Source organism: Antedon mediterranea, chromosome 9 (assembly GCF_964355755.1).
Source record: "Antedon mediterranea chromosome 9, ecAntMedi1.1, whole genome shotgun sequence".
Classification (NCBI taxonomy): Eukaryota; Metazoa; Echinodermata; class Crinoidea; order Comatulida; family Antedonidae; genus Antedon; species Antedon mediterranea.
In genome coordinates this window covers 20,030,384-20,054,965 of record NC_092678.1, presented here as the reverse complement: position 1 = coordinate 20,054,965, position 24,582 = coordinate 20,030,384, and the positions used below count along the sequence as shown (strand labels likewise).

The 24,582-nt window shown below is 31.5% G+C and overlaps 1 protein-coding gene across 6 annotated transcripts in view; it reads right to left on the bottom strand.

Annotated features, from left to right (window-relative positions):
* Positions 1-24,582, bottom strand: part of LOC140059179 (ras association domain-containing protein 1-like) — a 39,718-nt gene that overhangs the window by 5,545 nt on the left and 9,591 nt on the right. For 2 of the 6 annotated variants that reach the window (XM_072105033.1, XM_072105032.1), the window contains 4 exons: positions 3,840-3,994; positions 2,746-2,844; positions 672-851; positions 263-386 (listed from right to left, as the gene is read on the bottom strand). In XM_072105033.1, the coding sequence (XP_071961134.1) occupies positions 263-386; positions 672-851; positions 2,746-2,844; positions 3,840-3,994 (558 nt within the window). Of the gene's footprint in view, positions 1-262; positions 387-671; positions 852-2,745; positions 2,845-3,839; positions 3,995-5,611; positions 6,211-14,632; positions 15,485-16,666; positions 17,336-24,582 lie in introns of those variants that run through there. The other 4 variants (XM_072105037.1, XM_072105035.1, XM_072105036.1 and 1 more) reach the window with 4 other exon arrangements.

Here is a 24,582-nt window from a genome sequence, read left to right as displayed (position 1 = left end):
TTTGTGAAGATCCATCTACACTATCAAACTAGTTTGAACAAAGTGTGATGTGCCAATTATGGTAGTGATATGCATAAATATGGTAGCGATACGACATCTTTATTTCCACAATGGGCACATCACATTTTGTTGTCACATAAAGTTTTAGTGTGAGCTTGAGTTTATATTATGGATTTTGAAAAGTTTAATATTGTTAATAATGTGACTATGGTGATAATGATGATGATGCAATAATAATTATGATAACTGTCATAACACTTACATTTTCCATTCTCATCAATCTTTTCAAATAAGGCAAACTTCTGTGGATTATCTATAACCTTAAACTTGTTTAGTAGCAGCATAATAACCTCTTGAGCTGTGGTTTCGCTAGTAATGTGTAAGGCCTACGAAAACATGAAGAAATGATACCATGAGAAAATGCTATACGAAGTCAGTGAGAGAAAAGGCAGTGAGAAGCTATGTGGATAGATTCTATTATCTGAGACACTCTTATTCAGGGGACACCGCTATTAAGGGGACATCACTATTAAGAGGACATTTTCCAGTGAACTGTATGAGGGTCGGTGTATGCTTTAATTAACACAAGCCGACACATTGTTTGGGCTCTGAAGGGGTCCTCTAAAGAGGTGTTCTATTTTTAACAATTCAAAGATGGACTGTTTGTATACCTTTACAGTATTTTTTGGAAGAAAGAAAGATGTCCTCGCTCTTGACGTGTCCTCGCAATGATCGTACTGCTCCGGTGCGCCATGGCACCGTGCCATGTGAGAGTCTGTTGGTACACTGATTGGTCGGGAAAGATTCAGTCGCACTCTTACTGATCCTACGAAACTACATCCCTCGCTTTCCTGCCAAGAGAAAGTAAAAATGAAAATGTTATTAAATGAACATTGTATGGTAATCTAATTTGGCGGTACATCAGAGTCTAACTGCGATCAATCATATAAAAAAACAGCATGACATATGCAAATTTCTCAAACCCAAGGGTTTGGATAATATCTGGAATATTTTACGTCAATTAATGCTATTTAGTGTCGCAAACATTATTGAATATTATCAATGTTTCACATACAGTACATTTTATCAAACGATCTCCAAGGCTTTAAAAAAGTTTTGAAGGAGAAAAAACGAAATTAAATTTCCATTCAATTATAGTTTACAATTTAAATGGAATTATCAATGACCTAGGCTAATTGTTTTTTTTATATAATTAACTGTTTTTATAAATTGATCCATACTGGTCATGTATATCTAGTGTCTGTAAAGTGAGCGTCTTAGTATTAGATGAAGAGACGAGATAGTGAAGAAGACAGGGACACTACCATGGACAGGAAATGCAGAAGACAGAGAAATCTCTCAAGTTGAGAGCGACGCTTGCCCAGAATACGACGATACGAGACAATGAGGACAATGATGATATTAGATTTCAAAAAACCATTACTTATTTGTCCGTTAAGGTTAATAATACTGATTTATAACTTTATGGGGGTGTGGTATAAATAAAGGTAAACCTAACATTAATTGAATTGAAGTCGTCAAAGATATTTATCTTGAATAATCAGAATTTCAAAATCTGAAGCCCAGCCAAAGGTGACTGGTACAGAACTCTCTGAAAACCAGACTTTCAAAAGTTCTAAATACCAGATTATCCAGAAAACCAGACATACTGTATGCCAGCCCAAAGGTGTCTGGTATTGGGATATTTGACTGTACCAGACTTTCCAGAAAACCAACCCAAAGGTGTCCAGTATTGGGAGAATTTTTTTTTGTTTTTTTGTTTAATTTCATCTGGACTTTAGAAATAATTGTTTTTTACAATTGTACTGTAGTGTAACTATAAATATCCAACAAATAAACTCTATGAAAAAAAAGAAGGCAAATTGAATTATTCAAATGTTGTTGTTTTCTCTTGATGAAAGCCAGCAAACATGTTAATATTCGATATCAATATTCTTCCATATCATAAACATAATGTACGTCGCTATATTCAAATTTCCTGTTTTTCTCATTTCATGTTTTTTCAAACAAAGACATTAAACATTAATAACTACTTATAGATTAAATCAAATTTTAAGTGTTTGCTAACATAAGGCTTGAAAGCAAAATGGATGGATATATTATGCGAAATAGTGAATACATTTCTATTGGCAGCGGTCTTTTTAATCACGTTTTTTAAGCATTTAAAAAAAAAATATGGACGGTTTTAAAATGTGCTGGCGAAGTATAATTGAAGGCCAAGAAGAGAAATGAATATAATCCGTTTTATAATTCTTTTTATAATGACACATAGAGTAAAATGTAAATATAATATCATATTTCATACAATATTTTGTTAATGTTTTGACAATTTTTATTAATTGGTTGTGAGCACAGTTAGACTACGTAGCTGTACATTGATTATATTTGAAAATCAGATTTCAATTTGTGATCAAATATGAGTTGTTTTAGTAATAAGTTTGTTTGTTTGTAATATTTACTGTATTTTATTATATATTATTAAGTTAATAACCAGCCAATTAAAAAAAATGATTCAAAGGCGCATTGTACCCTGAATTTTGCTGAAGAAATGTGTCTTTAACATTCATTTTTTTTTTTTTTTTTTTTTTTTTTTTTTTTTTTTTTGATTTTTTTATTCTTTATATCAAACCAACAGTGTAAAACACCAATAACAGGTTGAAAATAAAAGCGGGTGAATGTTGACATAAAGTGGAAGTCTGTTCCAAAGAGGCGAAGAAACCTTACCAAAGTGATGGCTGTCCCATCCGCATTTGAGTTGTACATATCAATTCTTTTCTTTAATTGGTCCCGTGTCAACAACGGAGAGCAAACACCAACAGGGATCTGCAAAAAAAGGAAAATAAAAATAAAAATAAATATTACATCAAATACTATGTATCCTAATTCCTAGGCTGGGCAAAACATGTTAATTAATCATTGTATTGTCATCCTTTTTTTCACTTTTTCAGTATGTATATGATTTACTTTTATATATTACATATAGGATAAAGTAAGATTAAGGATAAGGTATTGTTGTAATTGTATGGAATGACAACATAATATAATTATTATAATAATATGGTTTTTGGTCCGAGTTCAGGGTACTGTTATTGTTACTGAAAAGTAATGGTAGATCTTTACTGTACGTTTTTTTTTTGTTCACTCAATTACAGTACAGTATACCAATTATATAATCTGTCAGGTATGTTAGTAGTTCTACTGAGCATGTGTACTGTAGATAAGTAAATTGCATCATTTGAAAATTGTATAACAGGAAGAGCTTGGGCCATTGACATTATCAGGTGACCAGCAAACAACCAATCACAGCCTCAAATAAAATCATATGGTATAATTGAAACTTCTATTTTTTAGTTTGGAATAATCCAACTGGAGACTGAATATTACTGTATTAATTGTGCCAAGGTTTCTGATCTTAAATGATTAGATTTGAATTTCATAATTTTGTTAACACAAGTTATTGAAAATAAATTATGAATTCGCACAAATGGTTCTCTTATTACTACAACCAATTGTGTTATCTAACAATTCTCGACAGTTGGGTGAAGTTTTTGGGGACTATTAGTCTCATCCTAAATGTTGGCAATTCTAACACATGACTATAGATCTGTCACTTGATTGGCTGAGTTGTTCCAAAACCTTAGCAAACTAGTTTGCTGCAGTTTGTCCGAGTTTTCTAGTCTGGCAAACTTTTAGAAATGTGTCCGGTCAACCTTGGTATTCGCTTGAGTTAACACTAAAGTTGCTTGGGTACACTAAGTATCTACTATTGAAATTATTACTTATTTTATTTTGTAAAACAAAAAGCTTTGAGTACTAACAACGGGTACCTTAGATGGAACTACCGTTGTCTGCGCTACATTTGTGAATCCACCGTCTGTATCCTCTTCTTCATATTGGTCTCGGAATTCTTGCGTCTTCTTGCATCCAAGTCTGACGTCTTTTACGCATTTGTAATGACATGTGTAGTTGCAATCTAAAATAAAATTGAAATTAATTTAATATAGGCAACGTTAAATTCCAAATATGAACAATATTTTTTGAAAAAAAAAAATGGAGTACTGTATTCACTTTTACGCATTTGTAATGACATGTGTAGTTGCAATCTAAAATAAAATTGAAATTAATTTAATATAGGCAACGTTAAATTCCAAATATGAACAATATTTTTTGAACAAAAAAAATTTTTGTGGAGTACTGTATTCACTTAACAAAAGCTCTACAGTAATGCTGTTCATATAGTACGTCAGGACAACTCCATGTCCGAACCAGGATAACTGTAGTGGAAAAACAACATCTTATGACACTGACCAGCTTTTGTTCTATTATGGAAGCGCAATGTACGTTTAGTGTATAACGATTACGTTACAAAGCATCACAAATTTAGATTTCTAACCAATCAAATTTAATATTTAGCATACTGGATTTTGTCCATCGGATACATTTTAAACAGTTTTTATTTTAACGAAAACGTTAGTAAATCGTAAAACATCTGTTACAGTTTGACCTTGTTTACGATTTGAAGAATAACTTCATAGAAAATAAAAATTCAGTGAGACTATCATTGGGGCGTGTTTTTATTAATTGTGTTATAATATGTCTTAGAAGTTTCAATTCGATCTTTAAAATACGTCATCTTTGATACGTTAACATCTTTTTTATTGCTTGTGCAACCAGGAAGTGTGCAACATTACTATCATTATTCGCAGGATTTACGACACAGTTTGTAAACCAAAATAGAAAATTAGAATCGTTTTTCCCCTCATTAATATTACTGTACTGTAAACAGTCAAACATGTGAATATCCATTATAAGGTCTTTAACATCCACTAGCAAAAATAGCTTGTCAACCCTTGTGTTTTGTTTTGATAGTGTTCTCTGGTATTGAACTGTATACTCGGGAGTTTTGCTACAGTGAGGTGATGTACAATGTGTTTTTTATTACATTTGACTGTCGCTTATCATAATGGTGTGCTTCTAAACAGTTTTTGTGATAAGGAAGACATCTTAGAGAGATGACAAAAAATGACCTCATACTGCAGCTTAGCACATTTATGGAATTTCCCATATGGAAAATTGTCCATCAACATGATACAGAATCCTATTCATAGATATGTGTTGTCGTCATCTCTCTTATTCAATTCAAGCCTATAATACTTTATACAATACAACTACTCTAGCAAACTGACTGGCCTATGTGCACTCCATTGCTTCAATCAGTCAAATCCAACCAAAGCTAAAATATCCTACAGTAGCAAGTTTAAATACATGTACACAAAAATCCCATGCAAACTCTATGTTATGGGGAGAAGCCTTTCCACACTATCAAACTAGTACAATGTGCCCAAATATGGAAGTGATATGACATCATCATGTCCATTGGGCAGCACATCATATGTTTTTACACATAAAGTTTGATAGTGTAGACAGAGCTTAAATCCTATACACTTTTCTTATAACAGACAACTCAAAGCAAACTGAATGGCCTAGCACATTGTTTCAATCAGTCAAATACAGAAGCTAAAAACTATCGTAGTTATACAGTAAGGTAATAAATATATTTGCAACAACATATAAAACAACTTGCACGCACCATATCCGCAATCACCTGACAAATGCAGGGCTTTCTGCAGCTGATAAATGTCCAAAGGCATCGTCACAGTTTTTTTTTTTAAATACTGCATGCTAAAATTTACATGCATATCAGGTCGATCTTACGAAACAAGGACTACATTGGCGACAGAAACAGCAGCTATAGATCGTTGGACTTTCACAATTACAGTCAATAAGGAAATACAATCAGTGTACTCCACCCAATATTTGTGTCACATGATCGAGAATAAATTGTTTCAGCACGTGGTAATGTTTCCTTAATTGTCTGTTAAGGAGAACTGATTGAGATTGTATTTAAAGAAAATGATGACAAGTATAACAATAACATGTTCAAAAGAAAATAATGTATTGTGTTTTTACAGTAAAATCTCTTCTTGGGATGTCCCTATTCAGTGGGACCGCTATAAAAGGGTCACTTTCTGTAAAATCAACATGGAGAAATATATGTTTTAACACCCTTCTTAATGGGCACAATGTGTTGGGTCCTGAAGGTGTCTCCTTAATAGCAGTTTTACTGTATTACAGATTAAAAATCTTGAAAAAAAATAAGATGTTCAGTACAATAACAAGTACATTTTTCTTGAACATTCTCTACTGTAGATTTATTTAAACAACATTTAATGAATGTGGACTTTGCAGCGGAGACTGTTACAAATCACTTAGTAAATCACTTAGTTTTACTGTAATTTACAGATTAAAAATCTTGAAAAAAAATAAGATGTTCAGTACAATAACAAGTACATTTTGCTTGAACATTCTCTACTGTAGATTTATTTAAACAACATTTAATGAATGTGGACTTTGCAGCGGAGACTGTTACAAATCACTTAGGAATCGGAAGCTGTTATGGCAAGAAAAAAGTGTGACAATGTTTCCATTAATTTACTAAATTTGTTTGGAAGAAAATGGTAAAATACTAACTAAATTTACTATATAATTTACAAAATACTGTAGGATTTTACATTCCAATACACCTTCATACAATTATTATTGACGTCGTTTAATCAAATTGTTTTTTGTGTAGGCGAGTACTGCACCACAGGTTGTGGGTGAACTCCTTAGTCCAGACAGGATTATATGACCATGAGAACTCCTTTAGTATCAGCTATAAAATAATCATAGATTGAAAACAACAAATTTGTTTGTTTTTTTATTTACTAATTGTTTGTTCATTACATAAAAAAATAAAAAATATACAGTAATGTGTACTAAAACTGTAGAATCTTGCAACCAGGATCTTAGAGTATACTGTAGAGTTGTATAGAGTAACTACAAAAACATATTTTCTGTGGGATCAGTCTGTGGTTTACTGGAGATGTACTGTACAGTAAGTATGATGACTGTTAATTAAAGCTTAAAAAATACAAAAATACAGTTTCATAACCCTATCACTACTGTACTGTACATAATTGGTAACTACAGCACAGGTTGTCAGTCTGTAGTGTCAGTTGGCGGAAAAAACTTAAAATGAGGCTAGCCTCAGTTTAGAAGAAAAGACCGGTTAAATATGAAACTGGACACAGCAAATAGTCATACAGTAAAATAAGCATGCGTTTTTTACTACAGTAGTTCTTTGGACTCTGCCCAACACAATAGACTGTAAACATATTGTACATTTCCTGTCCTTCATTCATTCAGCCCTAACTGCAATTGAATTGCAGTTTCCTGAACGTCAGAGAAAAGGCGGATATTTTTTCAGAAACTGTATCATGTTAAAATAAGTAATCAACTGGTAATAGACATTCACATCATTTTACAAAAGTGTAAACATATAAAATAAGTATTTTTACTTTCTTACAGACTACGGTTTTAATATATTTTTAAAATAAGGCCATCGCTACTAAATTAGTTACCTATCAGTTAAAGGTGGCTGCCTGCTAAACTTATAGTACATTAACATATTAAATATAGCATATTTTAACTTTTCGAAAAACATACTGGACAGTAATAAACTTTATTGGTACACCTTTTACATTTAATTGTTTGGCATTGAAAAGAAATCTATTTTCAAAATATCATTTAGTAAAGAAATATTAAAGAGACACTCTTTATACTGTAGGTTTCTTTTGAAAGTTATTAACCTTGACTAAATACCTCACAACTTTAAAACAACAAGAGTTATTGAATTAGTACAAAATCAATATCCTCAGAAAATTCGGAAAACATACTAAAAGAGAAACATGATAAAATATTATTAATTGAATTAGCTGTTATTTGTAAATTTAATAAATTAACATAATTATGTAGATAAAAAGGGAAACAGTTAATTTTTTATTTCTCCCCTACTCCTTATTAAACAACAACTTTTGCCAATTTACTAATAACACTGATTTGAAAAGTAAAACTAGGCTGAAGAAACATATGAAATTGTTTGATTTAAATTTGATCGTACGACAGTGTTTTGGTTGGAAAGGTAATTGGATTAAAGTACACTCGAAAAGTGTTATAATTTTTCCGATATTCATTTCGTGTATCGACTTCAACGTGTGGCATTACTGTTATTTATTATGGAGGATAAAGTAAAACTTTTTTAATAAGATTAACTGTAGGTTTAATGAAACACTGATGATACTATATAGAAAGATGTTAATTACTGTAACTGATACAAATGGCCTTTCACATCCAGAAACCACTAAATAGAAACCACTACAAGAACTTCCAGAAAACCACAAACTCTCTATTTTCTTAAAGTTTAATTTACTATAAGTTTTGGGCCAACCCAATGCTTGTTTCTGAAAAAAAACTAAAAAAACTCTATAAAACTTAGTAAACATTCCTAATTTAAAACCAGAGTATCAACACTTATTGTAAACTTAGCATTAATAATGTATTTCTTAGCCTCTCAAAATCATAAAGAACAGAACATTAAATAACTTATGAATCGTAGAACTCCTCCATTGGAACATTCCTATTAACGGGGACTCTGCTATGTGTGTTTCTTTAATAGTGGTTCAACAGTACTATAAAAACAGCAACAGTTGTTAATAGTACAATAACTATCAACTTTAATAAGTAATTTATAGGATGTTGACAAATACTTTTTAAATTTGAATACAATTTACATACTCTAAATTACACAGCAACCTTACCTTTTGAAACTTGTTCCAACTTTTCTTTAACCCATCCGCATAATCTACACCTAGATTTTACAAACTTCATAATTCAAAACTTTAATAAAATACTTAACACACGTTTGAAATTCTATAAAATTGGTTTGACAAAACTTGGATCAATTATCAACATGGCACGAAGTGCTCCTATCAAAGAGAAACTGTTAATTGATGTGTTGAGTACAGTTTCGTTTCTTCCTTGTTCTAGCTTAGGAAAAAAAGGAATGAACTAAAAGGGAAGCTTACAAATACCTTATGGATATAGAAGCTTAATACAATACAATGATTGTTCAATTAGAAGAGGGAAAACAATAGGCTGGATAGAGAACAATGAGTTGACAATAAAAGGATGGTCAAAGTTACACCCTACATTATGAATGGGTTCATATCCTAGGATTCACCCAATGGTCTCTCATTACTGGATAAAGATTGAAGTTGGTAAATGGTTCTCTTCCCACCTTTATCATATCTACAACAGAACACCATCTGATACTGCCAGTAGCTGGTTACTGACTTTACAGAACACTACCTGTAGCTAGCAACTATACAGCATTCTACAAACAAGTACATAATGCTAGTTTTTGCAGAACACTCTACATTTAGCTAGTTTTCACAGACCATACAGAAACTATAGGTAGATCACTCTCTGTAGCTAGTTAACACACTTACAGAACACTCTCTGTAGCTAGTTAACAAACTTTACAGAACACTTTTTGTAGCAAGTTAACAAACTTTACAGAACACTTTCTGTAGCAAGTTAACACACTTTACAGAACACTCTCTGTAGTTAGTTAACAAACTTTACAGAATAATTTCTGTAGCAAATTAACAAACTTTACAGAACACTACCAGACATTACAGAGCACTACCTAGTATACTGTAGTCACTTTGTAGAAATCAAATTTAGCTAGCTAACAGACTATAAGTTACAGTACTTATTAAACAGTGACGGATTACAAAAGATTTCTGTTAGCTACAGTAGCTAACAGACTTTACAGAACACTGTTGTAGCTAGTTAAAATAATTTACAGAACTAGCTAATTAATTTGATAAAGTACTTAAACATTTATTTTTAATATTTAAAAGGCCTCTATGGGAAGAAAATCGAACATCGTATTATTCTTGATACAATCTATTTTCAAACTTCCGAATTATAATTTCTTGGGAAGCTAATTCCCACGACAAACACATGTTTATTATTTACGGCCACATAGAAAAAAATGTGTTTTATATTGTGTGGAAAGTAACAAAGCGATGGCAAGAAGGGAAGTGAAACGAACTTGAGTGGGGTAGGATTGCGCTGGAATTATGCATACATTTGGTAGAAAAATACTTATAGTTGCCAAGAGGGGATGGGGACAGACTTAAAGAACGTTCTCATCAACATGATCATATTTAATAAAATATGTCATAGTCTCAATGTGTTTACAAAAGAAAGATCCAACCAAATAGCAATACTAGTATGTTAACCAACCCCAAACCTACATGCTTACTGCAAGCAAGCATTGGACAAAAATCTTATAATCTTATTTAAAATTTAAAACAACAGTAAGAACTACAGTAGTAGTTGGAGAACAAGAAGAATATTTTCACAAACTATCAAGAAACAAATTAAGTTAAGTCTGGGTTGAATTTTTAAACAACTTTCTGCAGTATAATTTACCTGAAAATAAAATTTCCACTACAAACATCTTACAATTAAATTTTCAAATTTATTTTGAGTAGTTAGTATGATTCAATTTCAAATTAAATTGTTTAACATAAATGAATAGTAGTTTAAAAGGACCTGAAACTGAAATCAAAGTTGATAAAGCAAGACATTAATATTTAACTTATTTTTATCGCTACACAGGTACTTCAAACTGTGCTCGGTTATTGTAACAGTTGGAATCTCTGTTTGTGTGCAACGATGACGTCAATTACACGTCAGTTTCTTTGTAAAACAACAACAATATAAAGTTTACCTCAGGACACCATTTGGCAGGTATACAATAAAAGTTAAACCTATTTAATCCAATCACCAAAAAGGTGTTAACAAATTTGCAGATTTCATAAAATTAAAATATGTACTAAATAAAGAGAAAGTCAAAACAAAATATTAAAAAAAAAATTGAAACATATTTAAATAAACATTACTTTTTATAGAACCTCTAATAAGGTTGAACTCATTAAAGTGTCTTCTTAATATGGGTGTCTGTCCCTCTGAATAGGGGTTGTTAAACAGTCCCAGGAAAGAACAATCTTGTGTTGATCTGGGTCTCCGTGGATAAATAAAGTTGAACTTGGAACTTAGACCATATTTTTCTTGGATCATTTCAAAGGAATCTATCCACTTTATACCCGTAGGGGTGTCCTCTGATTCGGGGTACCTCAAGAAATTATTAATTATAATAGAATAATTAATAAACATTCAATTCCCAATATGTACAGTTACAGTATGTCTACAGTACATGTTTCTCTACTGTAGTTAGTGATAGCAAAAATATGACATGATTTTTTTTTCGTTTTAGTTTAACTATACACACCCTTATAAAATAACGTATTAAGGCTACCGTGATAGACATCTTTTATTTCAATCCAAAACTTGACAAATTTCCAGACACTGGCCAACAAACTTATATTAATGCAGGCTTCATTAAACAACCCTTAACCAAATCAAGATCTTATTCATCGAGAAGTCCTGCTTCTTGCCAAAATCCTTCAACAACAAAACACCCAGGGCGTACATTTGAATAAAAACCTTATGCTAATTAGCAGCAGGGAGCCCAAGACTGTATGTTAATCATCGACAGTACTGCCATGATAACTACAGGGTCTTTAAAGTTAATTTAACAAATTTGACGTTTCGTCAACTTTCTGTGACTCATTTCTGACAACCTCCCATAGCTAGGCCCTCTCAGCTAGAACTGACACGACACAATTGAGTCACGTCAAACTGGACCAGGTCAGACCAACTGGTAAGAGTTAAAACACACAGAAAAAAAAAGCATATCAGTCTATAAAACATGTGCAGTACTTGTGGGCTAAAATGATAAGAAATTTAACTTTGAATTGTGAAAGGAGAAAGAAAGTTTAAGAAGTCACTTGGAAGTACTGTAGATGAAGCTCTTATGTCATTTCCAGCCCTGTTGCAAAATGTCTCACCTGATCTTGTCTGATATTTCTATAAGTCTCAAGACAACATTTTCAATTTGTTGAATACTAAACACTTTTATATACAAGGGCCTCTCTAGTTAAATAACACTATCTCTATGTTAATAATTTAGGCATGACCCGCAAAAACCTTTCCAAATTGGGCAACTAGAGTCACATGATGGGCAACCAGTTTCTTGTATTTTTAAGCAGATTATAAATCACACATGGGAAAAAATTAGAACATGTCGCAATCAAAAACAGCCACAAGACTAGAAAATCTTTTAAATTTGTTGAACACTTTTTTAACATTAAATAATAATTGAATAGTTCAATAAAACAGATACTTTTAAAAATGACTCACAGAAAACTTTCCCTGTGTTTCTTGGGAAACTACAGTAACTGTAAAACCACATGATGGGAAAACAGCATTTTTTTATCCTTATAAACAAATTGAAGCATGTCGCAAATAAAACAGTCATAACATAACTACAGGACATTGTAAATGCTTAAACCAAAATACTGTATATGCACAACAAATGTTTACAGTCATTAATACTTCTATCCATGACACCTCAATTGTTCTACATGTACCAAGATTTAGTTGAAACTATGGGCTATCATTCTGTTTTTAAATGACTAAGAAATGTACCAGTTACTAATTTAGGTTAAAGATAATTTTGATAGAGATATTTGGCAATGATTTTAAAAACCTGTCATCTAAATCAAGGACATCGTTAAAAATTCAATCAACAGCCAGTTAAAAAATAACATAATGTTTAGGTAATTTTTTATGGACAAAGTCAAAGTGAGAATAGACTAGTATAATGTTAATCATGTACAGTAATTATTTTTATTAATAAGGTCATTATAGTTGTATTAGATTAGTACTTTATTTCCTGGCAATGACTTCATCAACATATCAGATGCGGTAGAACCATGCATTTATTATGGGGACATTTCGAAATTAATATACAGTAGGCTACAGTCTGTAATATCAATACTACTGTACAATATGGTTGTCACCTTTCCAGGAATTTTCCTTTCCACCTCTACAGTATTAAGGAGATAATTTGTTTGGTCTTGAATGAAGGTGTCCCCAATAGGGATTCTAATGTATTTACTCAGAAATAAATGTGAATGTTACACTTACAATACAGTATTCTGTTAAAATTTCATATTAAATTTACAGAGTTTTAGGTAAGTACAATTAATATTGTAGAAATGGTACAGTAGAATGCCTTTATGAGTTGCAAAGTAAATGAATCTTTGACAAAAATAATTAAAGTGTTCCAATCTGTACTATTATGAAATATTATATTTTACTGCTACTAATGAAGTATTTTAACTGATGTAGATAGTATTGTTACAATAAGTGAATATGAGTAAATATTAGTATAATGTAATTAATCTACAGAACGTACAGCTGTATATTCCGAGACACTGATATTAAATCTACTGAACTACCAGGTGTGGCATTTAAATCTTTTAATGCTCTTAAACATCGACAGTAGTGTCAACACAGGAAAAGGACTATGAATTCCCTCCAAAATGTTATACAATTGAATACCACTTTAAACAATAGTTTTAACAGTGGATTAAAACTGTGAAAGGTCACCTGAAAGTGACCCTGGGTTACAATAACTTAATTGTTTATTGTAAGTACTCATGTTGAAATGATTAAAATAGAGAAATTTGAGAAATCATGTGTAAGATGCGATTGTTAAGAAAACGAGTAATAATAGGATTTTAATTACGCAACTTTGAGGGTAATATTGTGTAAAATCACCTTCATTATAGAGACATTCCAGTAAGCTACTTACAGTAGTTATTATTGAATTTTTAAAATAACAATTGTATCACCAAATCCGCCGCCCGGTATGAATTATTTCAACATTGGTTACTCACAATATTTGGCGCGTGTTTGTTTGATGTCAATTGACAAAGTTCAGTTCCTACTAATTATAAATTTGTTTACACTAGTATAATAATAATTGTGTAAAATTATAATATAATTTACTGTATTACAATTGTAGTGTACAAAAAAAACAATAAATAAGCAATTGTATCACAAAATCTGGTATAAATTATTACGGCGTTTGTTACTCACAATATTTTGCGCGCATTTGTTTGATGTTAATTGAGTGCAGTTTCTACTAATTATATATTGTTTAAACTTAATTAAATATTTAATATAATAATAATAGTATATAATATTATTACTCTGAACAACAATTGTACAAGGAAAAACATAACAAACAACCAATCAACTTGTGAGAGTAATAATAATTAGCATATTATACAGGTACCCTGTTTACCTGTACTTTATAATAAACAAAATAAACAATAACATGTTTGACCCTCCCTGCATTTAAATACACAACATAAAAATTAGTATGAGACAAAAAAAGCTACACCCACTACTGTATTCCAAGCAAAAATTAAAAGCATGTATTTAATAGACTGATAGAAAAGATAATTAATGCAGTGCACTTTGTATCACATGACGCCTAACAACACATCCAAGAATCAATTATCATTTTTTTAAATCAACAGCTGCCAAGGGAAGAAATCTAATAAAAAAATTCCTAGTAGCTTATAAAAATATTTCTAATTAGAAAAAATTATCAATTAACAATGGGTGGATACTGTAGTGCCTTGACGGTAAAAGTGATGCAATCAACAGTGATTTAAGTATAGCTCTAAACGATGTACTGTAGGCTATCAAAAAGGTAATCTTTAAAATCCTTTTTACGTACCTCCGTTAGCACAGGCTACTATCATTCCATTACTGTTCACTTCAGGTTTTTTCTTATCTTTATAAGTCCAAGAAAGCCATTCTGCAGCCTTACTAAAGGTCTGCCTCAATTTTGAGCATAATATCACAAACATTTTGTGCTGTTCTTTTTCTAACCAGTGTGGCGTCCACATCAGCGTCTAATCATATATTATTGTAAGATATTTTGAAAAACCTTAGTGAAATCAGGTAGACTCTGCTAACTCAACTGAAAACCAGACAAGAATAGAACTATCCGCATGAGGGAGCAATGACATCACACAATTACCTCATCTGATGAATAATTCATTACTTCTTGTCAGACTACGGAAAACTATCTGCTGATTGGTCAGTGTAAATAATGCCATTAAAGAATATTCATGAGCTAGGGAGTTACCATTTTTATGTGGAGTAATTTTGTGAATAAAATGCTTTAGGCTTTTCAAAGTTTATTCAATGGTATTATGTTTGTTTTGTGCAAACAACAAGAATTCCTCAACTATGATTCATTCACAAATAAACTTTCAGCTTTTAAGGGGGAGTTAAGGGGCATTAAAGAGGGTATAGAGTTCTGCGGTGCTGGATGGAGTTAAGGGAAAATAAAGAGGGTATGGGTAGTCACCTTCCCATTCTATATACAATATTAATATTATAAAATCTGAAAATGAGGAAATCTGTTATCATTTATTATATTTAATAATTATTTCAGATAATTTATCCGGAAAAGGAAAGTCACCTTTAAATAAAATTATAAGAATATTAGATCCATAGAAATTATGTGTATAATTTTCTAAATTTAATACTAAACAAAACTTGTTAAAAATACTGTACCAATATAGCACTATTGACACACACATGAGAAAAAAAAATGAGAAAACAATAACCACCTTTTTAACTTGTACAACAACAATCTAAACCTCAACTATAACTCCAATAGATCATACTATTACTCCGATTAAAAATACTGTGTAAACATTGTTATAAATAAAACATTAAGTTAATGTCAGTCCACAGAACAGAATACAGATACACCTGTAACCGGTGGTTGGCTCCTACAAGGAAAACATGCAATCTCTACTAACTCTATAGAAAATATCTTAGTCACTAATTAGCAATAAAGATTAAACATTCTGGATATTGTAATGATATTATCTAGTTTGTTTTTCTTGTTAATGTATGAACAGTTTAGTTGTTATTTCTGTAAACAGATGTTTAGATAAAACTGTAATTAAGAAACTTTTACAGGATTTGCCACATGGATTAAAGAATAATTTAATTAATTTTTTTTATTTTAAAAGTTAATTTAATTATTAAAGTTCAGATATGGCCTAAAAAAATGTTTCTTGTCAAGAGGAAACAACTTTAAAGGTGGTGTGCCCATATGAACACGATGATGTCATATCACTACCATATTTATAGGCATATCACTACCATATTTATAGGCATATCACTACTATATTTGGGCACATCACTACCATTTGGGCATATCACTACAATATTTGGGAATATCACTACCATATTTGGGCACATCACTACCATATTTGGGCACATCACTACCATATTTGGGCACATCACTACCATATTTGGACACATCACTACCATATTTGGGCACATCACTACCATATTTGGGCATATCACTACCATATTTGGGCACAACACATTTTTGTCAAACTAGTTTGATACTATAGTGTAGACAGAGTATTATATATTTGACTTTCTTCAATTTACTGTGTGCACTAATTGAGTACGTTTCCTTTTATGTTGGAAGACAGATGTCATAGGTTTGGCTTTGAAAATTCAAAATATTTTTGAGCGAAACTTGTTGGAAGATGTGGAGCATAAAATGATATGATGGTGATGGTGATGATGATGATGATATTACTTTTGCCAGATAATTTATATTTCAAAATACAATTAGATAATAAAAAGCAAATTCACAGACAATAATAACTAAATAAGAATATCAAGACATTTATAAATATTTTAAAAATTAAATAAGTAAAAAAAAATTACTTACATAGCGATCTGTTAAAAGAGAAGTTATAAACAGACTTTGTGAACTGAAAACATCCTGTTGACATTTTTACGCCACGCCAAATATCGCTTTTTTTATACAGGTGCGTGGTACAGTGACAAATCACTAAGGTACACAATTGTACCTTGCAATATCTACAGAGTGCTCTAGTCAACGTGCTGTACTGCACACTACGGTAGGTACTTACAAACTGAACACATTATAAAATACTTTCCCTCATATCAGTAACTTTAAATTACATGTAACAACTTGAGTTATGTCTTTTTATAGTGATACTGAATACTCTTTGGTAAACAGATAATTTCTAGTGTCCCATAGAGATAAAAATCCAATAACAAAATTTAAGATGTAGATGATGATGACGTCAGAGGAGTGTTTAGACTCCCCCAAGAGGCAGGATAACCAGGAAGACGATAAGGGAATCTGACTGTATCTTGAAAAATATTAGGCTATTAACTGTAGGAGTATTGTGTATTTTGCTTTCACAGATCAAAACAAATTATAATAAATTTATCATTCCAACTGTAACCCAGTTTCACAACTTTATTCACAAATTATGGTGAACTTTGAACAATCAAATGTTACTAAAAAGTTCAGTAATATAAAAATATTAATAAATGTTCATTTAAAAGTATTGCAATTGACATAAAAATGTGAACGCTAACCTAGTTTCAGAACTCTATTGACAAATTATGGTGCAAAAAGTGTTACAAAAAAGTTCAGAGTTATACAAATATATATATTTTTTAATCTAAAATATTGAAATTGACCTAAAAACTGGCCTGGAGGAAATGGAAATATATAGATTGCAGATTAAAACAAACTTGGCTCGCTATAAAATCAGAAACAAATTAATTTTAATTTAATAAGGTGCAAAAAAGTATGGTTAAATTTCAAACTTTGATTGAGGTCCGGCTAGTTGAAACATAGGAAAATTAATGTATGGATGATGAGTGATGGTGTTCATTCGTTTAATATTACATTTGTAAATTGATCAACTGAACAATCTACTAGGGAGGGGTAAAGGAAGGAACAGCCTGTGCAGACAACCTCATCGTGTAGAATATCAGGCTCCAAGTCTATTGAGTCACCTATGATCTAACTGCCTGTGTAATCATTCGGTAAACACCAAAACATAACAAAATATGCAAAGTTACTCCAACGCGTCTAAACTGTTTAATTAAAGATAATTTATTTCGCACTATATTTAATTTCGAATTGGAAACGCCATTTTTATCTAAAACTGAATCACAGGAAGAGAGAGATATTAGGAAGTGCGCAATTTAACAAATCAATTGACTGAGTCAATGTTTGTTATACAGGTGGTTAATTAGCATACATGTGCAGTATTGACACCTGTACTTAACAGTGTTGACGAATTGAATTGTAAAAGAAGCCAGTTTAAAATCTGATATTAAAACAAGTTAAACTTTTAATTTCAATGTTATTTTAGGGTAAATCGAAAATATTTTCATATTTTCTCAATCATTTGTGGATAGTTTCCTTATGTAAATAATCCCATTCTGCCATGGTTTTTTAATTTAACAAGGGCATATACATGGCTGCAGTCACATGCTCAAGTTAGTGTTTACAGACAAACTGACCAACATAGTGAGCTGTAGAGTAAAAACACTACCATATTGTAAAGCATGTTCAATTTCTCTTTATACTTTATGGAATAAAACCAAAAAAGAAATAAAACAAAAACGATATCTCATCTTATTTCTAGAAATGCGTTTGCCAAACCGGTTGAAATTAAAGTTGTCTAAAATTAAACTATCAGGGTCAGTTTTTAACCGAGGAAAAAAAAGCCAATTAAAATCGTTAAAACAATCGATCTAGTGTGCACTACCTTCCTGTCAAGTATCAAGCCGTTTCCTTTTAGAATACCACGCATATTAAAGAGACAATCTCACACAAATATAATCGCAGTTTTTATGAATTAAAGAGGTATAGCGTACTGTTAAAGATTTGTAAACGTCACGGCAGCTTTAAATTCATTGAAGGTTCCGGTCGTTGACTTGTTAAGATTTACACACCTTTTAAATTTCTTTTTTTTATTTTGAAGGCCATTTGTGAATTTATTGTAATAGAACAAAAAATGGGCACATCATTAATTCATCGGTCATTATTTTTTACAATCAAAAAGACCACTTTTTTTTCTGTAATGGTCACTATGATAGATGATAATGATATATACCATGCAGAAATGAATGGCACAAAATAGTATGATGAGTGTACTATGACGATGGTGTAAAGAAACATGCTTTGTCAATTCTGTGTATGTTTAGGGCCTTTCAAATATCCAACTACTAATTGGATTCTTTGAAAAACAATCACCGAAAATATTGTTTTTGTAAATACGGACAACCATAGCATGCTATCCTGGGGTCGTAGTTCAAGTTGTAAATCTAGTTTCATGCTATTGACCAAGCTTATAGCAATACGCCCTTCTTTACTGGATTATGAGGGATTGGCTTCCTTTACACAAAATAGATCCACGCTTTAATAATAAGACTCAGTGGAGTCGTTAGGTAATCTATTTTCCTTTAAAGGCATCGGACCATGTCCTTTTTGTCAATGAACAAATTGCGTACTTTTAATAGTTTGAGCCAAATCATTCTTTAACAAGTTTAATCTTTTAAATTTGAAAGTCAGGATATATTTCAACCTATAATCTCAATCACACTATAGACTACTTCTATAAACCTTTGAAATATTATTCTCTCTAGTTCCATAAACTATAGTAAATGATCTTGCTTAATAAACTCCAAAAAGATTTTTTAAAAGGTACAGTAACTTCTAAGAGGGCTAATTAGTTAATTAAGAACTTGCCGACAAAAACAAACATACTTTTATTAAAAATAATGAAGAAAATATGATAACCGAGGATCCCAAACTCGAGCATAATCACATTTAAGTAAATTTATTATTAAAATGTAATTTAATATAATAATAAAGAATCCCACCTGCAACATTTTTTGAAAATGTGTTCTAATCAAGCCCACTGGGACTATGCTCAGTCACATACAGTATACAAGAATTAGAGTTGATAAAAGTAGGCAAAAGTTTCCATCTATACTGCCCTCAATATAAAACTTAAAAATTCAACTATAGAGGGGAGCAGACTAATAATTATAGTGATCAGTCAAGCACGAGCTTAACCCTGGCTCATTAATATTAAAATCTGAGGGAATAGGTTTCAGCATATCCAGTCAATAGTTCAACCAAATAATAATATTAATCAATGATGCATGAAGGCAATAATTTACGTTTTCTATGCAAGCACACATCATATTATCCACGTTGCAATTGATGATGTAATATTTCTATAAATATTTGGATGATTCATTGCTTGAATGAATGGTGCTTACCTGGATAAAAATTAATCAAGCTAAAAATATAGTCTTGTGTTCCTCAGAACAGCACATCTATCAAAACATACCAACATCTGGCAAAATCGTACAAAAATGTGTACACTATTCGAAAGGAAAGGGGATCTGCTCATCTGGGTAGGCACTACCGGCTAGCTACCATAGATCCTAAAGCTCTGCCTACACTATCAAACTAGTTTGACAAAAAATGGTATTGATATGCCCAAATACAGTATGCTAGTATGACATCAGAATTCATCATATCCATAATGGGCACATCACATTTTCTTGTCACATAAGGTTTGATAGTGTACTAGACAGAGCTTTAGAGGCCTAATTCAACTTTCCTCATTTAAAGATGAAAATTAAATTTATTAAATCTTAAGTCTTCAATATTACATAGTAGTACCCATGTTTAGTGATTCATAACAAGAAAGATACAGGTACCCTACAATTAGTACTGTCCACAAAGTATACAATTATTTTACAGGTACCTTTGTAAAAAAAATCTATTTAATTTTCTCTGAAAATGTCATTAACAGTTTGATGACAATGTATAGTGACTCATAGGGATGTTAAGCATTTTTATTACCATACCCTAAATTACATCTAGGCTAAAGTCAAGCCATCAAAGCTGAAACTAGGACTAAACAAAAATTATAGAATAACTATCACTCAGAATATTTTTGGCAGAGTACAGTGGCAGACCTACAAGTCTATTTTGACGATAATACCAATTTATCCAATATGCAGTATAATCAAATTATATATAGTCAAAAACGCAATGAAAAACTATGTTTTCTACTCCTTTTAAATTCTAATAATAATAATAGTTCATTCTTATATAGCGCTCTACAAGCAAGCTTCTCTAAGCGCTGAACATTATTACCCCAATCATTTTTTTGGATCAAACCTTTATGGAAACATACTCCCATAATGCAGCTAGTAATCAGTGCAAAGTTGTGTCTTGATCTAATGATCAAATCTTTTTATTGAAAATGTTCCTTGAAAAGTAGAGGAGATACTATAGGCACGGCTGGGAGTTATGGCTATGCCTGTGTATCGTATCATGATGAGTATAGGCCTATCTTATCTGCTACGCCCCTCTAGGTCATGGGACAACTAGAACTAGAAAGGATAAAACAAAATAACGGTCTTAACATATTGATGATAATTATTCATTTTCATTCAAAAATTATACCAATGGTTTTAAAAATATAGAAGGAGAAAAATTACAATACCTGTAGAGAGAACAACTTCGTAACAGGGCAGACCGACGCTACTACGATCCATCTTTCAAACCAAATTCATTGAAAGAGCTCATTCAAATAATTCCAAAAATACAACTTTACAACAACATACCAATGAGGTTGCTATTACAACATGGAAACCTGACAAACAATTCATCTATTGTGTCACCAACTTGATAAAATATTTTAATCTAATGGAGTTCACAATTTGGGGACATGGAAGTTGTCACTAAAAGGGCAATTTCTCATGGGAATCACTGCATTTGATGCTATGTTATAAAACATAAGGTGCGATAATTTCTTTGTTTCATTTGAAAATCAACAAAGAAATATGATTGATTTTTGACTGAAATTCATATAAGATTTAAAGTTCAGAGGTCAGTGGGTGTTGATGTGCATTTGTGGGTAAATAATAGTTGATGTGCATTGTGGGGAAATTTTGTAGCTATGGATACTGTGAATAATTGGACAAATTAGGTGCTGCACTTCAATAAAATCAATAAAACAAATTATTATTAAATGAAAAAAAAAAAATGATTGTGTTATAGCATCACCACATTAATTGCCATTGATGAAGATGAACTATGTGTGAACATTTGTGACAAAGGGATAAACAGATGTACAGAACTTTATTTGTCACAAAATGAGAACACTTGATTTTCAATAACTCATGCATACATTATTGTACATTCAAAACAATAATGCTTAATTTGAATGGTAGTGTGATAATGAACGACATATTGGATTGGAAAATTGCAGGAAAATTAAATCCATATTCAGGATGGCACTAATAAATTTATAAGAAAAATATGGTTTTATTACAATGTATGATATAAAATAGGAACATCCATTCTTTTCTCAAATTGGTATGTTTGCTGTCCTCTATCTTTCTAATTATCAGAGTACTGGTGGAGAGGTCAAAGCCATCAATCAATGGCGACAGAATAGAATAAACAAACAAGATTCATTAGGGTTTCTATAAAATTAAAATGGAAGAAACATCTGATCAAACTAATTACAGAACTATAGTTAGTAGTAAAACTAGAAGCCAGCAACTACCTATTAGTATTACAATGAAAAGGCACTGTCAACAGTACTAATTTAATAAAACAACATTTAATTAGTCAGGGGACACTAATTTGAACTAAAATAATCCGGATGACTTATGGTATTTCTCCTTAATTAGTGGTCATGGTGCTGCTCCATTGTACTAAAAGTGGAATGTCCAAGGATTCACAGACTAGACAATAATTAATCAGATTAATTAGAAAGGTTATTCACCTTGACATGTGATAGTACTGATATTAATTAAGTTAATTAATAATTCACTTATTTCCATTATTAGACCACATCCTAGATATAGGTAGGCTATTCACTTTTTGTACCATAATTACCACAACATGCAACAAAGCAAAATATTCTCTATTATGAGTTTATAACCTCTTTCGGCTGATACTGATAGCCATCTTCTAAAATTTGAATAACAGCTAACCATATTAACATGCTTCAAAGCTAGTCTCTCTAGTTGTAGGCCTACATTATGAGTTTATAACATTTTTCCGCTGATAGCCATCTTCTAAAATTTGAATAACAGCTAACCATATTAACATGCATCAAAGCTAGTCTCTCTAGCTGTACAGTAGGCCTACATTATGAGTTTATAACCTCTTTCCGTTGATAGCCATCTTCTAAAATTTGAATAACAGTGTACAGTAGAATCATTCTTAAACAAACCCCTATTCAGTGTCACTTTGTTGAGTCCCAAACAAAAGGGGTAATAAAAACCATAAATTTTAACCTTAAAATTACTATACAGTAGCCCACAAATTGTGGGAAAATACAGTACATTCAACATAAATAATAATAGATGTTGGAAATAATGTACTGTAGTACTGTGAGGTATTACGCAATACCACATAATCAATACATTATTGATAATTTCTGGTATCATCATTCATGGTCAACTCAGTTGTATTGTACTGTACAGGTTAAAAGAGGTAGTACAAAAGTCAATATCCTGTAACATCAAACTTTCAAAGGATGTTCACACACTAAATTTAATTCAAAGGAAGTTCAAAAGGAAAAGGAAAATTCTATAGTAAGCCTCAATTCACACTTTGGTATAAAATTAACTGAAACCGAAAAGATTTAAACCATGACCTCTCGCTAAACAAGATGGGTACTGGACTGTTAAACCAGCCTCACTTTCAACAATTACACAAACCAAACTGAGTTTGAGTACCGCTGGATAAACTAATATTGAAAACTACTGTTTCTCAAAAATTGGGGGCAAAGTTCATAGAATGTACCATTGTCTAATAGGGGTAAATATTTAATTGTATGTATTTGAGTTGTAGTTAAATAGGCCAATGTCAGTTTATCTAGGTAAGTTAGGCACAGAATAAATATAAGGCTGTATTTAGATTCTCCTAATGTATTAAACAAAACAACAGTTGACAAACAAATTGAGTACTCTACCAACTACATGTATCTGCAGAGATTCTAACTCAGAGTCATTAAAAATATTTTGAAAAATAATATGTATTGTACAGTACAGCTTCTTCTATCTAACAACATTACTAGTTATTGCTGACAGATGTCACAGTATTTAAACTAAAACTATTCTTCATACATTTTGCTCATTTGTGTAATGAGATGTTGGAGACTGAAACCAAAAAACATAGATTTTTAAACTGAACAGACTAGGGAGGCAAAAATGATAAGAGTAATATAATAAATAATAGAATTAATTCATTAATTAATTATTGATAAATTAAAACAGTAAGATCAGTATTGTACGATGCAGTACAATACAAAATTTACTGTACTTAATTTTCTCAAGCGTTTTTTGGTCACGGTTCATGACATAAGCCATCCAAAACATACAAGTCGCTCCTGGAACCATCTCTCAAGATGGTCCAGGTCTGCATCTGGCCCAGAGCTGGCCTAACTTTATGGCATGTTTACACTTATCGATTGCAGACCCAGGGCTGGCCCAAACTGTAAGTGTAAATGTGGTCTCATCTCATCTCTCAAGCTTTCTTTAGGGATGGAGCAGAAAAAGTTGGGTTACAAACAACCCTGACACTAGATCAGGATCGAACAGCAGTACATACTGTAGGTACAGTGAAATATGTTATAATGTATAATCTACAGATATTGCTAATACACACATTAGTTTTTTTATGATATAAAACACATGTGTTTAAATACTAAAGGTTAACAACAGTGCATGCTGTAGTTTGCCTTATGGAAGGGTTTGTAAATTGTAAAG